The 22,215-nt window shown below is 38.1% G+C and overlaps 1 protein-coding gene across 1 annotated transcript in view; it reads left to right on the forward strand.

Annotated features, from left to right (window-relative positions):
* Positions 1-4,669: 4,669 nt before the first annotated feature.
* Positions 4,670-22,215, forward strand: part of CACNA2D3 (calcium voltage-gated channel auxiliary subunit alpha2delta 3) — a 382,512-nt gene continuing 364,966 nt past the window's right edge. Inside the window, exons 1-2 of the mRNA XM_058812839.1 lie at positions 4,670-4,833; positions 5,441-5,522. Coding sequence (XP_058668822.1) covers positions 4,715-4,833; positions 5,441-5,522 — 201 coding nt within the window. The 5' untranslated portion in view covers positions 4,670-4,714. The remainder of the gene's footprint in view (positions 4,834-5,440; positions 5,523-22,215) is intronic.

Below are 22,215 nucleotides of genomic sequence, written 5' to 3' on the forward strand. Positions count from 1 at the left end.
TTATACACGAGAGCTCCATAACATTCTAGGAATACATGTGCGGCCTCCTGCTCCTCCTCAGATCACTTGAAACAAGCGAGCCTGTGTTCTCACAGCAGGCAGACACTGCTCCGTGAGTGCTTCCACCACTGGGCTGTTTCCAAATAATAAATTCAGAACCTTCAGATTTTGCCTTTCATCTGGCAGTCTCAAGCTTTGCAAAGCTGAGATAAGTTTTGTTATCCCCCTACTTCCCCTGCTTCTATTTTCCGTGAGTAAGTGTAAGTGGAACATTATGCTTGCACAGAAGTAAGGGAAAGTTTCATAGAGTTGTTGAAGGCTGGAAGGATTTTCACCATGACATTATAATAAATTCTTTACTGTATGAGGTGACTCTATATTCTTTTGCTTTTTCTCTTTTTATTCTCCCACTGCTTTTATTTAGGGGAGATTTTTTGAAATGAAGTATTTCAAATAAGGCTAAGAATGGACAATTTAGTCTGTTAAAAAAATCACTGTGGAGAACACATTTGAGGATTATAATCTTAGTATTTAGGAGTGTGGAGGAATCTAGTACAAAGCAAGTATTAATACAATGTCACGCAGAGTAGTTACAGCTTTTCTATTTTTGCAGTATCTGAATCTTCTAATATATGTGGAATAAACTGACTTATTTCCTTTCTTGTATTCTTTTTAAAATATTAATTTCCATTGAAGGTGGCTTACATCTTCAGCAAGACTTTTAGTACTTCTGTTTAGAACTCATTGTAGATAAGCATTGGAAAAAAAAATACAATAAACATTTGTGTTAATTATATAATTTCCTCCTACCCTTCTCCCCTGCACCATATGTTCTCTTCTCTGTATGGCTCTCAATTGACTTTTAATAGGGTTTGATACGTGTCTAATCAGAGACCTCAAAGTCTGTGCTGATGATGCAGTTGTGACCCTGTTTGTTCACCCTTTCCTAAATGTAAATATATCTTGAGGTGGAAGAAAAGAACAATGGGATTAATTCATCAGGTAGTTATTATGTGTTTATATATAGGCTTTGCCTTAATCTGTAGTCTCTGCTTCAGCCTTTGTGTAATATCTCACATTACTCCTTGATCTGGATGTTTTGATTGTTTATTTGTGGGTTGGTTTGATTGGTTTTTGTTTTTCCTCCAATCCCTTGGTTATTTTCTTGAATGTGACCCTCTGAAAAACCTTTGGGGATTCATCAAGTTTCTCTACCTCTGTCTGTGACTTTCCATTACAACATTTGAGTCACATATCCAAGTTTTATTTCTGCTTTCATAGGGAAAACAGCTTCTTTCATTTTCTGTGAGACACCAAAATGAACCATTGTGCTTGATCATCAAGGACACAGCAGAAAATTACTTGCCATTTTTTATCCCTTAAAAATGAGAGGCCAGGAGCAGTGAGGTGAAAGTTAATGCACTTGGATGGGGAACCCTACTTCAGAGACCAGTGGCATCTAAGGAACTTACCTGCACTTTCTGCTGAGATGCACTTTGGTTTCTGAATGTACATTTGCTATGTGCATAAGTGCTTTCCTTCTCTGGTCAGTTATCTATGCATTCACTTTTCTAGTGGGACCAGAAATTATTCCAGATTCAGCAGTTGTTTATAACAGCATAAAGATATGATAGAAATGCCACATTACTTCCAAAAGAGAAATTCATTACTATGCTTTGAAACTTGGCTTTCTGCAGCCTTTGCTCCAGGACATTAGAAGGCTGGAGCAAATAATGAAACACACTGCTCTATCCCCACTAAAAATGACTGAAACTGTCCAGCAGAACTTGCCACTTTTTTTTCCTGTACTTTCCTTCATTATGCAAACCCACTCAGGGAAAGTTTCTGCATCCTGATGGGAGCAACATGGGAGAAATGCTGACGTGAATTTGGAATCTGGTGTCACGACTGCAGTGATCTGCATACCAGGAACAGTCAGCAGTGGTCAGGCCAGGACACAGCTGCAGACATGTTCTGGTGTCACCTGTGGTGCTTTGTGGGTGCTATGGTTCAGGTTTGCTTTCCAGTCACTGAATGGTCAGGAGGAGCTGATTTCCTGCACAGACAAACCCAGTGTGCTCTGATGAAAGGTGCTGAAAGCACTCTGAGTATAGCATACACAAGTGCTTGTTAACACAAACAAAGATTGCTCTTTCAAGAAAAAAAATCTTTTCTAAGTGAATTTAGTTCCTTAGACTAGCAATAGTGCAAATACAATTTTTGTATTAAACAAATGTGAGTGTCCAGTTTTGCACACAGCAGATGCTTAAACTGTAGGTCTGATATAGTATTGAATGTATGATAAATGTAAACAAGGTCAAGGTTTGATGAACGACTTTATCATCTTTTCTTGCCAATAATTAGTGATGTGTTAAAATGTGCTGGCCTCTTGTACACAGGCATTTTGTGTGCTTTCAAAAAGCTTCCAGTAATGCTTTCAGAAATGAAGGTAACTGTTACTTGTCATAAGGGTACTCTGTTGGCTTGAAGCAGATAAGGATCTTTGTTAGCATAAGAACTGTTTGAATATCACAAAATGAGCTGATGTATTTACTGCCTGACAGTGTTCAGCATGTAAAAAGAAGTAAACAGCACAAGTATTGAGACATTTACTCATTTCTGTTTCATTCCTGGCTTTGGAAAGATAGTATTGTTTATGTAATATGTTCAAAGGAGCACATAATTGATTATATACTGTTAGTCAGCCATGTGCATTTTTATATTTCTGCCTGTAGGTAAGCTGAACACCTGGTGACATGGCAGCATGTTTTAAACACTGCTTAGGAAATCCACAGTAACAGCACAGATAACAGGACTTTCAAAATGTTTCAGTAATACACAAAATAAATGTTCCTTTTCAGAAATTTTTTCTTTATTGCCTTCATACAAAGGTACTAGCATGGAGGGAAATGTGATCTATTTACTGTTTGTGGTGGGGATGGCTGGTGGGTGGTGAAACTTGCAGGGTGCTGTGCTACTCTGTTCTGCACAGTTCCCCTGTTAGTCTTTCTATCTTTAAACTTCTCATTTCTTTTGAGAAAGCAGGATGCTTTTGTCAGCTAGATATTGAATAGAGCTTTTGATATTTAAAGCAAACTCTTCAGGGTTCTTAGAGATATTAATGTGGAAAGAAATACAGGTACTATATCTCGAGCTTCAAGACAGAAAATGTTAAGATATGGACAGAGTACAAAGGCAGAGTGAATATTTTGAGGTGTTAATTCTAACTACAGAGGGAAGAAACTGGAATTCTGGAGCGGACACTGGAGCTATATTGTAGGATGCAAGGATGACTCAGCCCGTGCTCAGATCACGGTCTTGCCATACTTGTTTACATTAAAGTTCAGTTGCTATTTTAAGTCTGCACATTTAGTAGAGAAGAAGGTGAGAAAAAAGCAGAGGGAGAAGAATAAAAGCAAGAAGAGGGAGGGAATATTTTAAAACGCAACAACAACAAAAAATACCTGGACCAATCCCTCCTGCTGCGTACGCTGCTCTCTCAGTGGAAGAGCTTGTAATCCTATATTTGCTATATCAAGAGGATTCTTCTATGAGCACAAATTAATAATTTATTCATAGGCTGGAGTCAGCCCGCATTGATTTACTTATGCTGCATTTCTTTTCATTCATAAGCCTTTGCCGGTCCCGAGCTCTCGGAGAGCGACTTGCTGCAGTGCTCCGGCGTGGGAGGAAGCAGCAAAGGCGCCTTTATGCACAAGGACGTGCTCCCCACGACTCGATTCGATGTGCGAGCCTGACCGGGAGCCGGGGCTGGCTCCGGGCGATGCTCCCCGGGCCGGCACCGCCGCTCCGCCCGGGCCGGGATGCTCCGGGATGCAGCGGGATGCTCCGGGCACCGCGCTGAGCTCCGAGCGGCCCTCGCCTCTCCGGGCTGTGTGACGGACAGACGGACAGGTGCTCGTCATGCAGCCGTGCCCTGCCTGATCGCTCTCCGGTGGGTGTGCACGGCCCCGCGCCCCCGCCCCTGCCAGCCCCGCCGAGCCCTCCCAAGCTCAGCCCCCGGCAATGTGCAGCGCTCTCTCCTCGCCTTCCTGCAAGGGCTCAACTCCACTTTCAGCGCCTCCAGACTTTCTCTGCTTGTGCCGTGCCCTCCCTCTGGTCCAGCTCCTCCTGTGCCTGCCTCTCTGTGTCGGCGCTATCCCGTTAAAAGGCTGCTGCTCCCGCTCCGCTGAACCAGAGCTCTGCCTGCCTTGATCGGGATGAAGGCTGGAGGTTATCGGCGAGGGAAAGGAGAACTCTAGGCAGCTTTCCATTTGCCAAGTGAGCAGTAATTGCAAGAAGACAGCCTCCCCAGCTGGAATCAATAGTCTGCTTTCTTGCTGCTAAGGGCACTTTGGAGCAGCAGTAGGTCACTGAAGTAACTTCAGCACACTGCTGACTGCGGAGTTGTAAAGAACTACATGCAAGTGGCTGCAGTAGTGCTGGAAAACGCTTTGCTGTTACCAGGGACACAATAGTTTTCAAGTCATTAGAGCTTCGATTCTGCTCCGCTCCTTCCATTACACAGAGAGGGTCATTCTTTGCAGGAATGAGGATGGAGCTGTGAATTTTTCTTTTCCGGTGTTCCTGTGTCCCCTTCCAGTGGAAGGGGGTAAGAGTGGGGGGAAAGAAGCTTTTAGAAACAAACCCCCACTGCTGCTGAACTCAGCTTCACCTGAATTTCCCCAAACCTTTCCAGGCACAGAGAGGCACAATGCCAGAGAACCTGAATCTTCTTCGGGCTTTTGGGGGCTTTTTCTTTATCTTCTGGACAGCTTTTAACACAGCCTTAGTGGATGTGGTTGGATCGGAGCAGCAGATCCCCTTGTCAGTGTAAGTGCTTCCGTGCTATTCCTCTCAGGACCATGCTCAAGGATGAGAACTTGGCTGCTCGAGTTCTCCTGTTTTCCTATTGCAGATATTTGGCTGTTCCAGGGCACCTTTGCTCCTCTGTCAGCTGTGTTTAAAGTGCTTGTCTCCAAGGCGCTTGTCACTATGATTTTATTGTAGGAGCATGTGTTGGTGGAGTATGTGGCCACTGAGTTTTAAGTGCTTACATTTACTAAAATTGATGCAGTTAACACTTTCTCATGTGGGAATTTATCATTCAGAACTGTTTTGCCATCTTATCTGCTATTTTCCTTTCAATGGATATATGTCATGTTGTGCCAAAGCACGTTTCTGTACAAGTTAATTCCTTAAATTTTAATTGTCCAGGTTGGTAGTTTCATATCAGAGGCCTTACCTTAGCACAGGGTCTGCTTTGTGCTTATACTTGTCCAGCTTCACTGATCTTTTGCTGTGCTCAGGTTCCTTAGTGAGCTCTCTAAGGCAAAATTGCTCGGATCCTTCCGAGTGCAGCTGATGCTGTTACAGTCTCTGTTGCTAGCTCTGACATGTGTATTACATTTCTTCCTGTCTCTTTTTTTTTCTTTCACAGTGTAAAGCTCTGGGCCTCAGCCTTTGGTGGAGAGATCAAATCTATTGCAGCCAAATACTCAGGTTCCCAGCTCCTACAGAAGGTAAGGTTTTCTTTAGTTGCAATAAGGAAGGTTTTGACAGAGAAAATGGAGGCAGATTTAATTTTTTAAATGAACAGGCAAGCAGTGCTGTGCATGCTTTTGTCCATGATCTATTTTTATATTGCATACTAGTCCCTGATGACTCTTTGCATTGCACTGCACTATCTGTAGAGTCCTTGCTTAACCTGATATTGTTCTGTTGGAATGACTTTTTTTTTTTTCCATTGGAAAGTAAACTCCAACACTTATTCCTTGTAGCCTAGGCTGCAGCCCAGGTTGCGGGTGTTTAGTCTGGTTGCTGCATTGTGATGATGATGATGATGTTTCTGTGCAAAAACAGCTGTTTCTTATGAAAGACGCTAACTTCATTCAAGGAGCAGAATTAGTGCATATTGTTTTATTTTCACCCTGAGCTCTGTGTACACAATGCACTGTGTCAGGAGAAGGCGGCTGCTCTGCTGTTTGTCATCTCTGCAGTTTTTAAAATGCCATTATTCCCCAATCATCTTAACCCAGTGCTGAGATGTATTACATCATTACAGATAAGAGGAATGAATGTGGTTATCTTCTTGCTCAGCTGCACAGCTGGGTAATAAGGTGGTGAAGTATAGCAAAAACTTGAGAAATTGGTATAAGTCTACATAATTGGAACAGAGGGTAATGAAAAAGCAGATTTGAGTATTGGGTATAAATCAAGGACTCTGTTTAATTTAAATATGCAACCTATAGTAAACTTCTGTATCGTGGACAGTTTATTTTTACAACAGTTGCAAAAAAAATGAGAGACTAAGAGGAATATGTTAGACTGAGACTGCTATTTTGGGGCATTTAACATGTGATTCTGAAAATGCAATATGTAAATGGGAAAACATTGAGACATTCACTGATCAAAAAACACTCATTCAACCCATACATAAAATTTCTGCTGAATTTTTGCAGACGTGATTTTTACTTCTGAGTAACACTAATTTTATTTTTTGTCTGACTGCGAATGAAATTATTCCTTCAGCTTTTAGCATTTATTTCGAAAGGCTTATATATGTGTGAAATTATATAACTGTACATGCAGCAGCTGAAATAAAAAGCTTGTGCTATCCTTTAAAATGAAAGCAACTGGCTTTAGTAATTACTAAAGATGTATGAATTGTTTAGGAGCTTGCCTTTTCAGATATGTATAGCCAGGACTGTAAAACATGAATTTCACTAAGCGGAAATACTGAGCAGTTAAGAACCAAAATATTTGAGGTCTCTTACTGCCTTTCAAGGCCTTTAAATGGCTTCACTTCAATATGTTGGGCAAACTCATTTTATTATGAAAATCTGGACACTCAATATTTATTATACTTCCAACTCACATTCTTTAAAGTATGTGTAGTCGTACATTGTCACTGTTATTTATGAACACCTTAAATTCATAAAGCAGATGGAGCTTTCATTTTTGATTAGTTTGTAATCACGTATTATTAAAAAGATTTTTGTTTTTTATTGGGCCATAACAAACAAGTATCTTTATTTAACTTTGGAGCTCTTCCATGTGCAGCCATTTCTGCGCTAAAATGGCTTTGGAAATGAAACATGCCCAGTCCTGAGCCCAATGTTTGCTAGGAGAATATGGAATGTACCCTGTGTCGCAATCATGCTAAATCCCACAAAGAGTCAGTATGGAATCCTTGATCCTCCTTCTCTTCCTCATAGTAGATGTTGCTGTCATCCCTTCTGTGATGTATTTTTTCCCTCTGAAGCAGCAAGATTGGTTCCTATTGGTTGTTATAATTGTAGGTAATTGGAAGCTATTCATTTTACCTTTTCATCAGCATCCTTTCTGTTTCACTAACCAGTCTGTGCTCCTGTTTTTGAAGGTGGACGGTTTGTGTTCTTTCAAAGCTATCTTGTTTTTCTTTCTTGCTTATATTATATTTTCTTATTTAATGAAAGAGAAAAGGAAAAAACCGCAGGTTTGGCAGGTATTTAGAGCATTTATTCCTCTGTCACGTGTATTTTTTTTTCTTCTTTCTGGTTACAGTAGTTTTAAAAGATGTCTGTTGCTTTTTCTTTAATTTAGAATTACAAAATGTGTCTGTCCATTTAAGCTTGCTGTATCCTGGTGTTGATTGTGGCAAATGAGCCTGGATGACAGATGACTTTAGCATGTACTTTTTTGTATGGTTATAAAGTATATTTTTTCTGTAAGCTTGTGTGAATAGAAACATACCAAACTTCAAGGTCTGCAAGTATTTTCAACATGCAAAGTCAGTGACAGAGGTTGTCACAACAGTTAAGGAGGTGATAGCACAGGAGGGCTCTAAATACAAATGCCTTTTTTTCCCACCCCCACCCTCCCCACTAGCCAGGCATCAAGAATATGTTTGGTATTTACTGTGAGCTCTGGGTGATCAGAATCCATGTCATTTTAAAGTCAAGATTCCACTTTTAGAAGCAGTGAGACTTCTGATATTACCAAAGGAGCCCACATTTCCTGATTATGAATTAAGCATCCTTAAACAAGTGAAGATATAAAATGTGTGTATGATTATGGATCTGGACAGTATAGATTCCTCAACTGTCAACTGCTTTGGAGTGCCATTTAGCTTAATACAGGCTTGCTAAATGAAAAATTAATGTAAAGGTTACTTGATTCATTCTGTCAGCACACACAGCGAGTGCTGCTTTCAAAGGGATGCGCTCACAGTCGTGATTGACAATCTCTGCTGCCCAAATGTTTTGCACATTGAGTCATTTGACCCACACTAAATTTCATTGAGCAAATTAATTCATGTGAGATACTCAGTAAAAAATCTTTTTGCCAGTTTACAGTTGTGAATGTTGATGGAGTTATTGCAATTTTTAAGGTCTTGCTGTACTGTGAACATCAAATACGTGACCAGCACTGGTGCTCTCTTGAGTTTGTAAAAGATGGATAAGAATATTTTTGTTGCTTTTTGAAAGTATATTTTTAAATCCACTGCTTCCCATATCTTAATTGAATGTTTCATTATTTTATGTCATTATGATAATCTTATTCAAGTTTTTTTTATGCCATCTAGAAGTATCTGGGATACATGACTTTTCCCAAAACTGACTTTAGGTGAAATACAGATGCTTCCAATTCCTTGGAAAATAATAGTTCAGTAAGTAATTTCAGAAACTATGATGAGGTTTTAAGCAAAATTAGCACTTAAAAAATGTTCTACACCTTGATTTCAAAGAGATGGAACACCATTAAGTGTAACATAAAACATCCAGTAGAAAACAGGACTGTATCATTCCTAGTTTGTCTGGTGTCTGGAGGCTTTACAGTTGTCATATAGATTTGGAGAGACTCCTTGATGCTGTAGAGATGTTCATACTCTTCACCTACTTAGCAAATACTACTGGGGCCCAATAATTAATTTTAATTCTCTCTTAGGTGTTTTTTTTCTTCCTTAGACTGTCAAAAGACATCTGCCTTATTTGAATCCTGACATATTTGATTTGTTTTTCTTTTGTAAACACTCTGAGTTTTGTGGGTCCTGTACTGAATGTGAGAGCATAGCCCACTGGCAAAGCCAGGCTTCCAATATGGGATGCAAAGCAAGGCTTAGGTGCCAGGAACAAATTCACTTCAGCTGCTGCAATTGGAGTTCTGGAAAACAGGCTTTGGGGAATGCTGTTGTAATACAGTAAAGCTCTTAAATCAGTGCAGTGTCTGTGTGAAAGTGCAGCATGGTCTGTGCTTTCTCAGGTTCCTTTTGATGAGACTCTTTTTTAGAAAAATACTCTGAGCTTTGGTTCTTCATTTCTTCCTGAATTGTCAATATTATTCATTGCAAGTGTAGGAAGGGTGAAAATACCCTTAATTTCTTGGTCCTTCCACAAGGTTTTTTTCCTGACCAGAAGCTTGTTTCAGGCTCCCTGAGATGTTCCTTATGTAAGTTGTCTGCTGGAGCCCTCAGTGTTACGTAAGCCCTGCCTGCCTTGCTCTGAAGCAGGCTGGAGTCTGCATCTGCCTCTCCTTTCAACAAATCCTTCATTGTCTTGGGAGCTCCCAAATCATTGTTTTCTCAGAGCAGGTTTTTCAGTCAGGAGAGCATTCCTGTGTTTAAAGATGCAGAATTGCATTTTATCTCTCTGACAAGGATGGGGTGCTGTATCTCAGGAGTTTCTTGCAACTGTGGAAATGTCAGTGCAAAATTAATATAACGGGGTGATTTAGATCAATTAGCATTCAGCTGGTGGATCTGATTCATACAGTACATCTATCTTTAGTTTAAATTGTATAATAGAGACTTAAATTCTTAGGCAAGTTTAGTGCAATCATCTTGACATTAATTGCCTTTCTTTTATTCAGCCTTATGTTGGTTTTGGTTTTTGTAGGCTGTTTCTTTGCTCGAGACACTGCAACTACTGCTTGGAAGGAAAGGGTCAACTAAGACTGAGACCTGCAGGTTAAAGGATAGGCATGGACTGACTTTTTGGATATCAATTTAAACTTTTGTTTTAGAATTGCCAGTTGAGCAATTCTAAAACAGCAAAAATAATATATATTTTTAAAATCAAAAATAGGGAAGAATTATCAATAAAATCTGTAGGCATATGGCTGTGAATCAAAAAATATAAAAAACCCCATTGGAGGAAATACCACCACCCCCAAAACCCAAAAAACAAACCAAAACCAACAGCAACAACACCATTCTCCCCACCCACCAAACCTAACACCTACCCCAAAGCCCAAATTCAGATTCTACACCAAGTAAATGGCGTAGAGCTTACCAAAAACTGTATTCAGAGTTCATCCATTACAATTTGGACTCCTGAAGTCCAGTTTATGTAAAATGTGTCTCTTAGCACTGACTTAAAATCAAACCTTAGAAAGTAAAAGAAATATACACCCGAGATCCTTACACCAGCGTAATTCTGTTGATTAATGCAAATGATGTTTTGGAACTTGCAGAGCTTAAATCTCCATCACCTTTAATTCCTACAGATCTTTGGGCTACATGAACAATGAGATTATTCTCCATGCCAAACTAGGTGCAGAACATTTCTGTGTGCTTTGCAGTATTTTATGTTTTCTGCAGACATAAAGATGTAAATTCTTCTGGATAGACATTTTAACTTTCGTCAAAAATAAAAAAAAAATCCAACAAATGGTTATGCTACTAATCTATTTGGTGGAAAAACCTTTGGTTCCATGCTAATCTTCAGGTAGTATGTTCATCTGTAGAGGAAAGAATTAGTCTTATCAAATTTTGAATACTTCTTTTTCTCCATAACAAAAAAACCTTTGGACTTCTTTTTTCGTAATAAAGTTGTGCCTTTTCTGAAGGTATTGGAAAATTTTCTTTTTCTTCTATGAAGTTAGAATTGCACCTTGAATGATCTGTGATTTGTACTCTCCTCTCCTGTTCGAATGTTATGGTGGGAGTAGTTATTTTTTTGGTGTTGGTAATGGTTTTAAAATGTAGTCAAATCAGCTTGAATATCAAACATCATGTTTTAGATTTCACTTGGTCTGAAAGGGAAGCCATGCTGAATTCATGTTTTGCCTCTTTCAGCACTATTTTGCAGTCTGTTCTGTGTCTGTCTGGGTTTGAGTGTGATCCTCTGTGTTATTCAAAGTAAAAAAGTTACACTGTTAGTATGTAAGAGGAATATGAGATGGCTTTAGTAAGTTCATGATAAATGCACTACACTTTCAGTAATGTCTTTTAATATGGAAATTATTGAGCAGACAATCCAACTGGAAAACATTAGATCTTGAAAGGAAGAGAATGCTAATTCCCTTGCTTAATGCATTTATGGTTGTTTGTTTTCATATCCTGTATTGGAAAATGGTTACGTTTCAAGGTTAAAGGAGCTGCTCTCCATGCAAATTATCTTGCCAGTGAAGGTATGTAGAGTATGAGTAGATGCTGCATTGTAGTGGTGATTCACTCTTAAGTAGCTGCTAATCAATACTCCACACTTTCAAATGTCATTACTGTTCTGTAGGGGACAGTTTTTGTTGCTGCTAATAAGTCTTAACACATTTTACATCACAAATTATATATTGATTAGCTAGATGAGGTATTTTAGTTTCTGTAGGAGCTTCACTGACAGGTTTTAATGAAATAGTTAAATTACTTTGTAGTTCTTGTGGAGTTCCATTTTGCTTTTTTACACTTAATGTTTTTGCAAAAATTACATGGATGATCCTGTTTTTATGATCCTGTTTAGCATCCACCAAGTTAATTTATATAAAGCTGTAGTGCTTTCTTAGAGTGTGTGATCAAATACTTGCAAGATTTGTATTTAAAAAGGAAGTCTTCACAAAACCACTTTTAAAATCGTAGTTGGGAAGAAGTTGATAAGGGTCTTGGTAGCCTTTCCAGAAGTGATTAATTTCAGAGACACATAATTATTGAAAACATCCTGCCCTCAGTTCTCCCAGGACCTTCCAGGTGAAGTTACCCCTGTAATAGATGATATCCAGTGCACTGGTTTTGAAGACAGTAATATAACATATAAGGGAATTGTGATTGCTCAAGATATTCCTTCACATAGGATCCTACAGCCAGCATACCAAAAAAAGGCAACATAAATTTGTTCTCCACATCCATAGTAGATGTACAAGAACCTTGTAAACACAAGAATTAATTTTAATTAATTGTGACTTTAATTCTTCACAAGAATTAACTTTTTTGCTACTATCAATTTATTTAATTTTGTTTTACTGAGAGAAAACCCTAGAATAGTGTGGAAGTCTTGCAGGTTGGCTGCTCAGACCAGGTTCCTGGCCATTATGTAGACTTTGTTGAGCTGCCTGATATGAAAATGAGCTAAATCCTTTATTTTGGACTATCATCAATTACAGTAATTGTGTTTCTTCTTTGATGTCTCTATCTATGTGCTATTAATCTTTGCGTCTACATTTCCTTAAGGCATAGCTGGGGTGTCCTTCACTTTTCAGAGCAGGAACAGGTTATAAACACAATTGTCAGTGCTGTACAGGGTAGCCAGGCTGGATGAAGACTTGCTGGTTTTCCCCTCCCCTTTTAAGCACACAAACAAATGATCTTATTAAGATATCATTTTACTGTAGAAGAATAAATATGTCAGCTATAATAGAATAAACTTTTTGGAAAAGTTTATTTGGAAAAAGATGTGGACTGCTCATATAATCTCTTGTTGCGCCTCAGGTCTGACAACCATATGATAAGGGATCAGCAGGGTGAGCTTTTCAAGGTGCTCCTGTGTGTTCTTGTGTTAAATGTAACTATGAAGTCTACAAGAGAACTTTAGTGGGGCTTGTAAGACTCTGGGCTGTCCCAGGGAGAAAGCAGGAAATGATCAGATGTAAACTCTGGTCGGTTCCTTATGTAGCTGCCACAGGTTCTGGTGCTTTGTTATCAACAATTGATACTTGTTAAAGTTTGTTCTTCACTGTTGTTTTTCTTGAGAAGAATTTTCCTGAAGAAGCACCTGCACTGAAGTTTTGCTTCTTTAGGTGGAGCCTGGTAGGTTGCTTGGATGGGGTCTTCAAAGCATCTAGGTTCTTGTAGTGATTCTTCATCAAAAGAGTTTGAGAAGGGATTTCTTCTAACCGTGTTTTGTCAAGATTCCTGAAAGAACTGGAAAGAGTTAAACCAATGCACTTCATTGAGGTGATTAAAAAACAAAATAGTTATAAAATCTTAGAAGGTGTTTTCTTTGTCAAAGCATGTGCTCCTACTTGTGTGTTTGCTTTTAATTTTCTTAACTTGACATGCTTTATTGTTGTCTTTGTTTCTCTCCCTCTCTCCAAACCACCTTATTTATCTTTCATTTTAATCTTTCAGTTTTTAATGGGCATATTTTCTAGAGAGAAATGTTTTCTTCTGAGCCTGATGCCAAATGTTTTGCATAAATAATTTTATAGTAGAGGAGGCACGTAGAGATAGTTATTTCTATTTATCCTTCTAGACAGATATTAGAGCATCAAAGTTAAGCAAATAAAAGATGAAGGAAAAAGTTTTCTCAGGTCTATTAACAAACCAAACTATAAGGTGGCCTAATCTGCATCATAAGACTGGGGATATAAAGGGAGAAATTTGTGTGTTTCATTCAGAACATCAGGGATTAATGTATGGATTATGTGGATTGTTGATTAGTGAAGTTTCCTATATGTTCCACTGACAGTAATTTCCTTGAAGCATTCCTTTTAGTTTTTAGGAAAGGGTGGAAGAGCTTCTAATAGATCTTCTGATAGGATGTTTTTCCTTTGTGCTTTCAAAACACGGATTTGACAGGGATCCCTGAATTTTGAGCAGATGATGGATTATATGTCCTGTCAAAACCATTCCTTTACTGTGTGCAAGTTAAGATTTCTTTTGCTTAATGTTCTGAATATAGTGATGCCGAATTAAAAAAATTCTAATTATACTCTCTAAGAATTGAGACTTTTGTGTTTGACACTAATGACTCCACAAAACTGGTTCTGGAAACCAACACTCATCATCCCCTCTATACCATGTCTTTCTGTCTTTCCCTGTGGAGCTCTGTTTTTCATAATTTCTGGACATATGGAATAATGAATTCTGGAATAGGATTTAAAAGGTCTTTTTACTCTGATTCCTGTTCCAAGCAGGGTCAAAACTAAAATTAGTGCAGATTTCTTGGGTCTTTGAATTTGATCTTCAAAACCTTCCCGGGCAGCAGAGCCACAACATCTTTGGGTCCAATGTTGTCTCTAGACTGGACAAGAAGTTAATTGAGCTGGAACTTCCCATTTCCACTTGGCTGCTGGGTGTCACTTCTACCTCCCTAAACATTGTTGGTTCATCATCTTCACAATCTCCTGGAGGGCATGGAAAGGCACAGCACTTTGTGATGGCAGCACCCCTGAGGTCCTCCCAGTCATAGACAGTGTGATGGAGTTCTTTGGTTGCTTCATCAGGTCCCAACACTTTTTCTGACCTATTGTTTTAAAATAGTTCTCAGTAGCTTCATGGACTCTTAAACTGAGCTCTCTGCTGTTTGATATTCAGATGGGTTTTTACCACTCACAATAGGAATGTGTAACTGTTCTCATAATTATCAAGTCTCAAGAGTAATTTCCACTTAGCTGATTGCATGAATAGGAGAAGACTTTTTAATTTGTCGTGGTAACACAGGAATTTATTTTCTAATCTAGGGCTAAGACAAGCCATTTAGCTCCCACTTGCTTTATTAGCCATTTCTTTTACTATCTTTATCCCCCCCAGTATCTTAAGTGAACTTAGTGTTGTACAGAAAGAGTCTGTCAGCTGGCAGAAGGTTTTATGTCTTATTGTCTATTTTTGCTTTATTCTACAGTAGCTGTCAAGGGATTTCTTTGTGCTTTTATACACAAACAAGAATTTTAGTTGTTTTCAAAAAGCGGGATTCAAAATTATGCAGTCATAATATCTGTAGCCTGTTAGGTAACAGCACAGTGAAAATGCTGTTTGGAATGCATTATGAAAACTCTGGTCAGGGCCCCAGTGTTCCTACTGTTCCTCCAGGTCCCATTTTAATACTTGACTACTCAATATACTTTGAAGATTTTGTGTCAAGCTATCTAAAATTGCTAACTTTCAAAAGAAACACACACAAAAAAATCTACATACTACGGGTATTAAAATTTGATGTGTTGAGAACACATCATTGGTCACAAAATTAGATAATTATCTTCTAAAGTAACAAAGCTTCAGAGATAAAAAGCAGGAACATTGAAACTTTGGCTTTACCTTGAAGCTAAATGTCTATCATTTTCTGACAGCTGTATGAAATGTATGAGTTCTGAGCTCTTTGGCCATGATGCTATCGTATTACATTAATAGCAATTTTCACTGATAATGAAAACTGGTAGGAGGCTAAGAGCAAAGCTTTAGATTATGACTTGCAGGCATTGACTATCTGCATCCAGCAGATTTATTACCCCCTATGCACATTGTGCCTTTTATAATGTTTTCTGCAGTTTCTTCATCAAAGTACAACAAGAAAGCTATTATAGATGGCATGAAAGAGAAAAAATCTGGGCACTCACTTCGCATTTCAGACGTGCACTCATTGCAAACTGCAATGCTGCTTTACAGTAGAAGTAGGGATAAATTCCAGCATCCCTCATGAAACCTTTGAGAGAGAGAGGAGCGTGAATGAAAGAAAACTGGAGAATTTCTGTTGGTCAACACTAATTTTCTATGTATAGATTTATCTGCCTTTTTTCCTGGGGCTGTGATAACCTTTTCTTGATGGTCTACTTAAGTCCTGTAATCTTGGTGGCCAAAACTCAGTGCAGTCCTTAAGCACAATGCTAATTTCACCTGTAATGTCACACAAATCTGGTGCATGCAGTAGTGATAGGATTTCATGGAGAGTGCCAGAAACCTTAAATTGAAAATTAAAAGTGCCAGTGTAACTCCCCTCTCTCCCCAACTGGAGGCACCTTTTCCCAATTTTCTGTGTAAAATGGGCCTAGTAATACCTTTTTTCCCCCTCAAATTTTCGAACTTTGGTATTAGAATTAGGGGAAATGCTTCATTATATAGAGTTTAGCATTTTGAGAGAACTGGCTGGTGAAGAACACCCTTAGCATATGGATGTGGAAACAGAGGGAAGTGGAATGGAATGGATCAGCTCTGAGAGCTACAAGGAATTAATTTTAACACACTATTTAAATATAACTGCTTGCACTACTGAGAAGATAAATGGTTTCCTGTAACATTCCTGAATAACTACAAAATTGATAAAAACTTGCCTTTTCCTGTTGTTGATATTTGGTGTCTGCAGCTGGCAATAAATCTCCATATGGCATTGCACTGGCAAGGGAGATTGAACCTTTTTTGTCAGAGGATGAATCCCTCCTGTGCCTTGAATGCAAGGTGATGTGCTCTGCTGATATCAGAAAGTAATTTGCAAATTTGCAAACCTTCCCTTCTTTCCCTTGTAATTTTTTCCATGCTGATATTTCTTTCTCATTATACATTTTCCACATAACTACAATTCTGCAGTACTTTTTCCTGCCTAGATCCTTCAGACCTTTCTGACCTATTCTGGTTTTCTTCCAAGTAAGATCCAACTAACAAGACTCTCATTGGAGTCAAATTCACAATTGTTAAATGCAGCTTAATTGGAAATTGAGCAATTTTGTTTATTATTTTATGAGTGTCTGATTATTTCTGTCTACATTTCAATTACCATATAAATTTATTTTCATGTGTTATTTTTCACTCTGTCCTTCTCTTTAATCTCACTTGTTCATAGCCATTACTTTTATTCCTTTGGAAATTTTTACCATTAATGTAATTTTTCTAAAAGTACCTTTAAAACTTTTATGGCTCTGATTATGGTTGTAATCATAATACTGCAGTAAGGATCTGGTCACCTGAGAAAATGATGCAGAAATAAAATGAGTAATAGCTCAGTGATACTTTCATACCTAAGAATGGGAGAAGGTTTTGCAAAAAAGCTGTTTTTCTTAAAATCTTTTCATTAAATTATGATGCATGAACCCTTAAAAGGAAGAATAAGTAGATTAGGATCTGTTGGTACACTTTATTCATTGTGAATGTCATTGAGAAAAGAAGATGGTGATTTCCCCAGTAACAGCCAATATACTTTGTTGTGCCTTGAATGGCATGTGTAGGAAATGGAGTGGGAGGGACAGAATTTCCTCTAAATCCAAAGGGAAATTCTGTCAGAGAGGGAGGCAAGTTTTGCAGAAAGGAGCCAGCACCAGGGGACTGCTGCAGGCTCAAAAACCAGCCAAAGGTGAGAGCAGGACACATAAAGGTAGCAAATGAAGAGGAATGGAACACATTGAGGGCAAAGAAGCAGAATGAAGAATGTTGGTTTCTTCTCTGTATTTTAAGACCATTGGAGAATAAATATATTTGTATGAAAGGCAGACAATACTGTATCCTGGAGATTATTTTTGACAAATCTATTACATAAATAACATATTAAAACATAAAAGTCGTAGAAGGTCAAGCTGACTTTTTTGCACAAGTACCACATGATTTAAAACTTTAACCAAGAACTGAAAAGAAGAAGAGATTATATGCTAAGAAATGTAAATTTCAATTCAGGAACGGCATCAGAAATTAAACTGGATTTAGTCATGATGTGATTCTGACGTTTGTATTTTGCTTCTCAGTTGTTTAAAATTGGAATGCTTGAACATTTTTAAAAAATTGTAGTTTGCTTTGCTGAAGTTATTTATTCTTTATAACCCCAGTGTAATAGGAATATAGTTCAACTACCTTCATAAATTGGCACTGCTCCTGTCCAGTCCACCTTAAGCATGTTATTAATGTAGATATATATTTGTTCAGTAGAACTTCCTCAGCATTGCAAGATGTCTAGGGAATTTTGTCTGAAAAAGGATGGCAGAGCACAGCATGAAATGAGGGACTGGGACCTGTACTTATGTGTTGGAATAACTCAAATGTTAGTGTATAGTACTATAGTACAAATGTTAGTGTATTATTCATCTAGACCATATTTATTTGATTGCATGCTGCTTATTTATCTTGGTTTATAAATATACAGGAGTTGAATTACTGAAAGCTCTAATTATTCTGAACATAATTTGTCAGAAAAAAACAGCTGCTAACTCAGCTCTTCTCAAGAATCTTCAGTAAAATGCACAACCTAAATAATAATGTCTTGAAAAGTACAGAATTCCCATTTTCCCCACAAATCCTCCCTGCCTGTTGGGTACCTTCCTCTCCAGAGTCTAGTAAAAGCCCAGGTTTTTCAGATGTGGCTGAAAGGACAAGAAATCCAGAGTGTTCTGTGGCTTGCATTGCTTGGGCTTCACTCACAGCAAGTTTTTCAGCACTATTTAACCTGTAGGTTGGCAGAGATGATTCTTTCCCATCTTGGCTGAAATGTTGATATGTTCATTGTCTAGTGCAGCCATTAAGCTGAATTAAATAGCATTCCTGCTTTCAAAGCCTTCAAAAACCTACAGGTCTAGTTTGCCTCGGATCTGGTGATTAACCTTATGCAATTCAGTTTTGAAATGTCTTCCATGTCTATAAAGATGTGCAAAGTCTTGCTTTCTGTCTACAGTTTAAAAAAAAACGATGGCAACTTCTATGCAAAATTTGCTTCTGTGGGGTGTTTTTTAATAGGTGTGGTACTCTTTGTTTTGTAAGTTGGGTGGTTTTTTTAGTAGGAAAGGGTCAAATATCACAAGTAGGTATAGACGAATGATTGATCTAGTTGACTGAACAGGTCAATCATCTGTAACTTTACATAGATAACAATGCTGTCAAAAAAGAAGAACCGTCTATATGGCATTTATAGCATCTGTTTCCAAAGGCTTGAATGAAAACAAGATGTGTGCAGGATTAATGTTATTATTTCAGTCTCATTTGGAAGTAAACTAATTAGCACAGCATTTGAATGCACAGCAGTTCAGGGTTGATTGAGGCCAGGGCAGATGGGAGTCACTTCTCTTGTGGAAATGTCAGTGGCACCTCTGTGCAGCCTTGTGCCTGAAGTGAGGATGGTTTTGGGTGGCTTTTAATGAAAAGTTCTTGCCTAAAGTGTTGTGTACCTCAGTTATTGTCAAAGAATAGCAGATTCTCTGCTGAGGGTCTAGGGCTAAAATCATCGCTGCTGATGAGAAGTGATGTAAACAAGAGAAGTGAAGGAAAGAATTGCTGTTAACATGCAGGTAGTTAAGCCAGAAAAAAATTCCGCATAAATCTAGGATATATGAAAATTATCTGCATCTACTCTGACTGTATGCTGCCTTGCAAGCATTTAAACCAGTTCTTGGAATTCTGAATTTTGTATAAATTGCAAAAGGATTGGATCTACAATCAGGTAGTTTTCTTTTATATTCACAATAGTCATACACAGTAATGAGACTGTTATCTGTAATGAAACCATATTCTTCTGGAAAAGAGGGAGAGAATATTTGAGGGGGCAATGTTTTCCAGACTAGAAAATTGTTGTGGTTTAAATATGAAGAGTAATTATAAATCTTCTTGATGGCTTCACATAAGTCGAGCTGTAATTTATTGCACTGCAAATGTGCATGTACTTTGCTGATTTCTACTTTTTCTCCTTGGTGGGTAGGAGGTTAGAATTGAAAGATGGCTTTTGTTTCCTTGTTTAATTGCCTAAAAGGAAAAGTGACTGGAATAGAATCCCTTTTCTTGTAGGGGAACAAAAAAATGAGGTTCTCTCACCTACTGATTTCAAAATATGCAAGTCTTAATTCTGTTCATTGCTTCCCACAGGAGCTGGCAATCCTTCTGTGACACCAACTCTTCTCTGTCCTTGTATCACATACAAAGAATTGCTTTTTTCCCTTTTTAATGAGTGGCTTGATATACAACATGTCATTTGCCTTAAGCATTTATTTCCATTCTCCTTTCTAATACATTTAATTTCCTTCCCACTACAATTGTCTGTCCTTGCTCCAGACTTCTGATATTATTTGATAATTCTCTTTTTCATAGCACAGTTTATTTAATTCTGTTTTCAGGTTTACACCTGTGTATTAACTTAATTTTTAAAATATATATACTCGTGTAGTAAAGCTGTTAGTACCTTCTCAGCTCCTGGAAATACCCCAATACCTATCTCTGAAGAAATAACCTTGAAGTATAAAAAATCCCTCTGGGGGTGGTGACTCCGCCACTTCCCTGGGCAGCCTGTGCCAGTGCTTGACCACCCTTTTAGTGATGAAATTTTTCCCAATATCCATCTAAACCTCCCCGGGTGCAACTTGAGGCTGTTTCCTTTTGCCCTATCACTTGTTAACATGGGGACCTCTCTGTCTGTGCCAGTGTCATTCAGCCTCTTAAATGCCCCTTGGTTTTGACTGCATTTATTCTAGAACTTCTCCTTGGTTGTGGAATGTGATTTTGTCTGGAAAGTGAAAATAATTCTCTGCTTGTTCATTGTGCATGAAACAGCTCAAGGTCATGATTTGCTATAGTTGCAGAAAGAAACTGATTTACTTGGCTGTTTCTTAATGGCCACCACCTTCATTTGAAGATACAGACACTGTTGAAAGGATTTTACCACTGCAGGCTAAACACTGTGCTAGAAAATGGTAACAAATAACATTTGTGTAGTTTTATGCCTCTTTTTTGACTGCATATTCAAGATTCCATTTTTAGGACTATTTACCTGTTCCATCTTAAGTTTTCTCTCACTGCAGTTGATAGATTTTACAAGATATGTTACATGGGTATGTACATAATCTTATGCCATCCTTAAAAAACAAAGCTCCCCAAAATCTTGGAAAACCTTGTATTACATTTGACTGTTATGTAGCTGTATGAAACATTATGAGGTTTGGTAAAAAAGATATTATAGAACCATTTGAATACACCTTATTGTATGAGATGGTGAAATTTGTCACTAATGAGCTACATATTGTGTTGTCTACTCTTTGTTTACTTTGTCTAAATAATCCTTAAAAATCATATTTTAGAATTGTGATATGATTCCAAGTCTTGATAAGGTTTACAGGGTAAACTTTTAATTTTTTTTTTAACATGGTTAGCCAGGAGAACAAGAAACAGGCTGATAAAAAAAACACCTGTACAGATTCCCCCCTCTGCTATGTATTCATTATGCATTCAAGGATTTCTCTACCTGTGCAGAGATAAAAACACCCAAGCACTGCAGCAGGGTGTTATATTGCAGGTGGTGTTTGTCCAGGCATGAAAAAAACCTTTCTTACTCTGGTTTTCTGAAATGTGGAGAAAATGTGAACAGAAATTTAGTTTGTAGTGCTACACAAGTATTAACATAAGTATTAAGTTGTTTATTCTGAATTAGAGAGGTAAAGGAGGAGGACAGTAGGTGAAGATGGATACCATTGTTCATTGTCCTAAACAAGCCAAGTCTCATGTCTGATGTTTTTAGAGCAGGATTTAATTGTTGTTTGGGGCTTTTTTTTGGTAAGATACTGTCTGGATTCTTTCTTGACCTTTCAAAGAAACAAATCCTTTCTGTATAAAAGTATCCTTTGCAACTTCCTTACCATAAAGTTATTGCACACTTGTAAATGAAAAATAGAAATAATGAGAGTTTAAAATAAACAACATCCCCAAGGACATCTAATTTGATCAGAGCATGCTGTGAATGAGATCTTAGCTTTACCTAGTTATTTTTTGTGCGTTTCTTTTGTTTGAGGTTTATTTTTGTTTTACCCAAAGTTTTATAAGGACAAAATAACAATTTGCTGCTTAAACCATGTACATGCAGTCCCATGTAGAAATGGTATTTTAGTAGAGCTTGGCTACTGTCTAGGGAACTGTATAGCCCAGAGCTGCTGCTATGGCAGGTGTTCAGGAGCAAAGAGCACTAAAAAACCAAAATCCTCAAATCAATCATTCTTATATTTTGGGGGAGGAGGGGGTATGGGTATAAAAAGCTCTCACTTTTTTTGGTGCAGTTAAACAAATTCAAATTGAACCAGAAAATTGTTGAGGGCGCTTGACTTGTGGAATCGTCTTGTTTCTAAGGTTGGCTGTGTAGCTGACACCAGAGGGAAAATAGTGGAAAAGAAAAGAGCAGGAAATGAAGGAATTTGTCAGCTGGCCTGGGAGCCTGGTGTAGAGGCAGGTGTGTCATGGTGTCTGTGTCTTGCCCCAAATCTGCTGAGCTGCCTTCTGAGGAGTCTTTGCCACAAATGCTTTTGAAACAGAATATAAAGCAACTGCTCAAAGGGAAGTAATTATTGATTAAAACTTAAAATTAA

The sequence above is a fragment of the Ammospiza caudacuta genome, chromosome 12 (assembly GCF_027887145.1).
Source record: "Ammospiza caudacuta isolate bAmmCau1 chromosome 12, bAmmCau1.pri, whole genome shotgun sequence".
Classification (NCBI taxonomy): Eukaryota; Metazoa; Chordata; class Aves; order Passeriformes; family Passerellidae; genus Ammospiza; species Ammospiza caudacuta.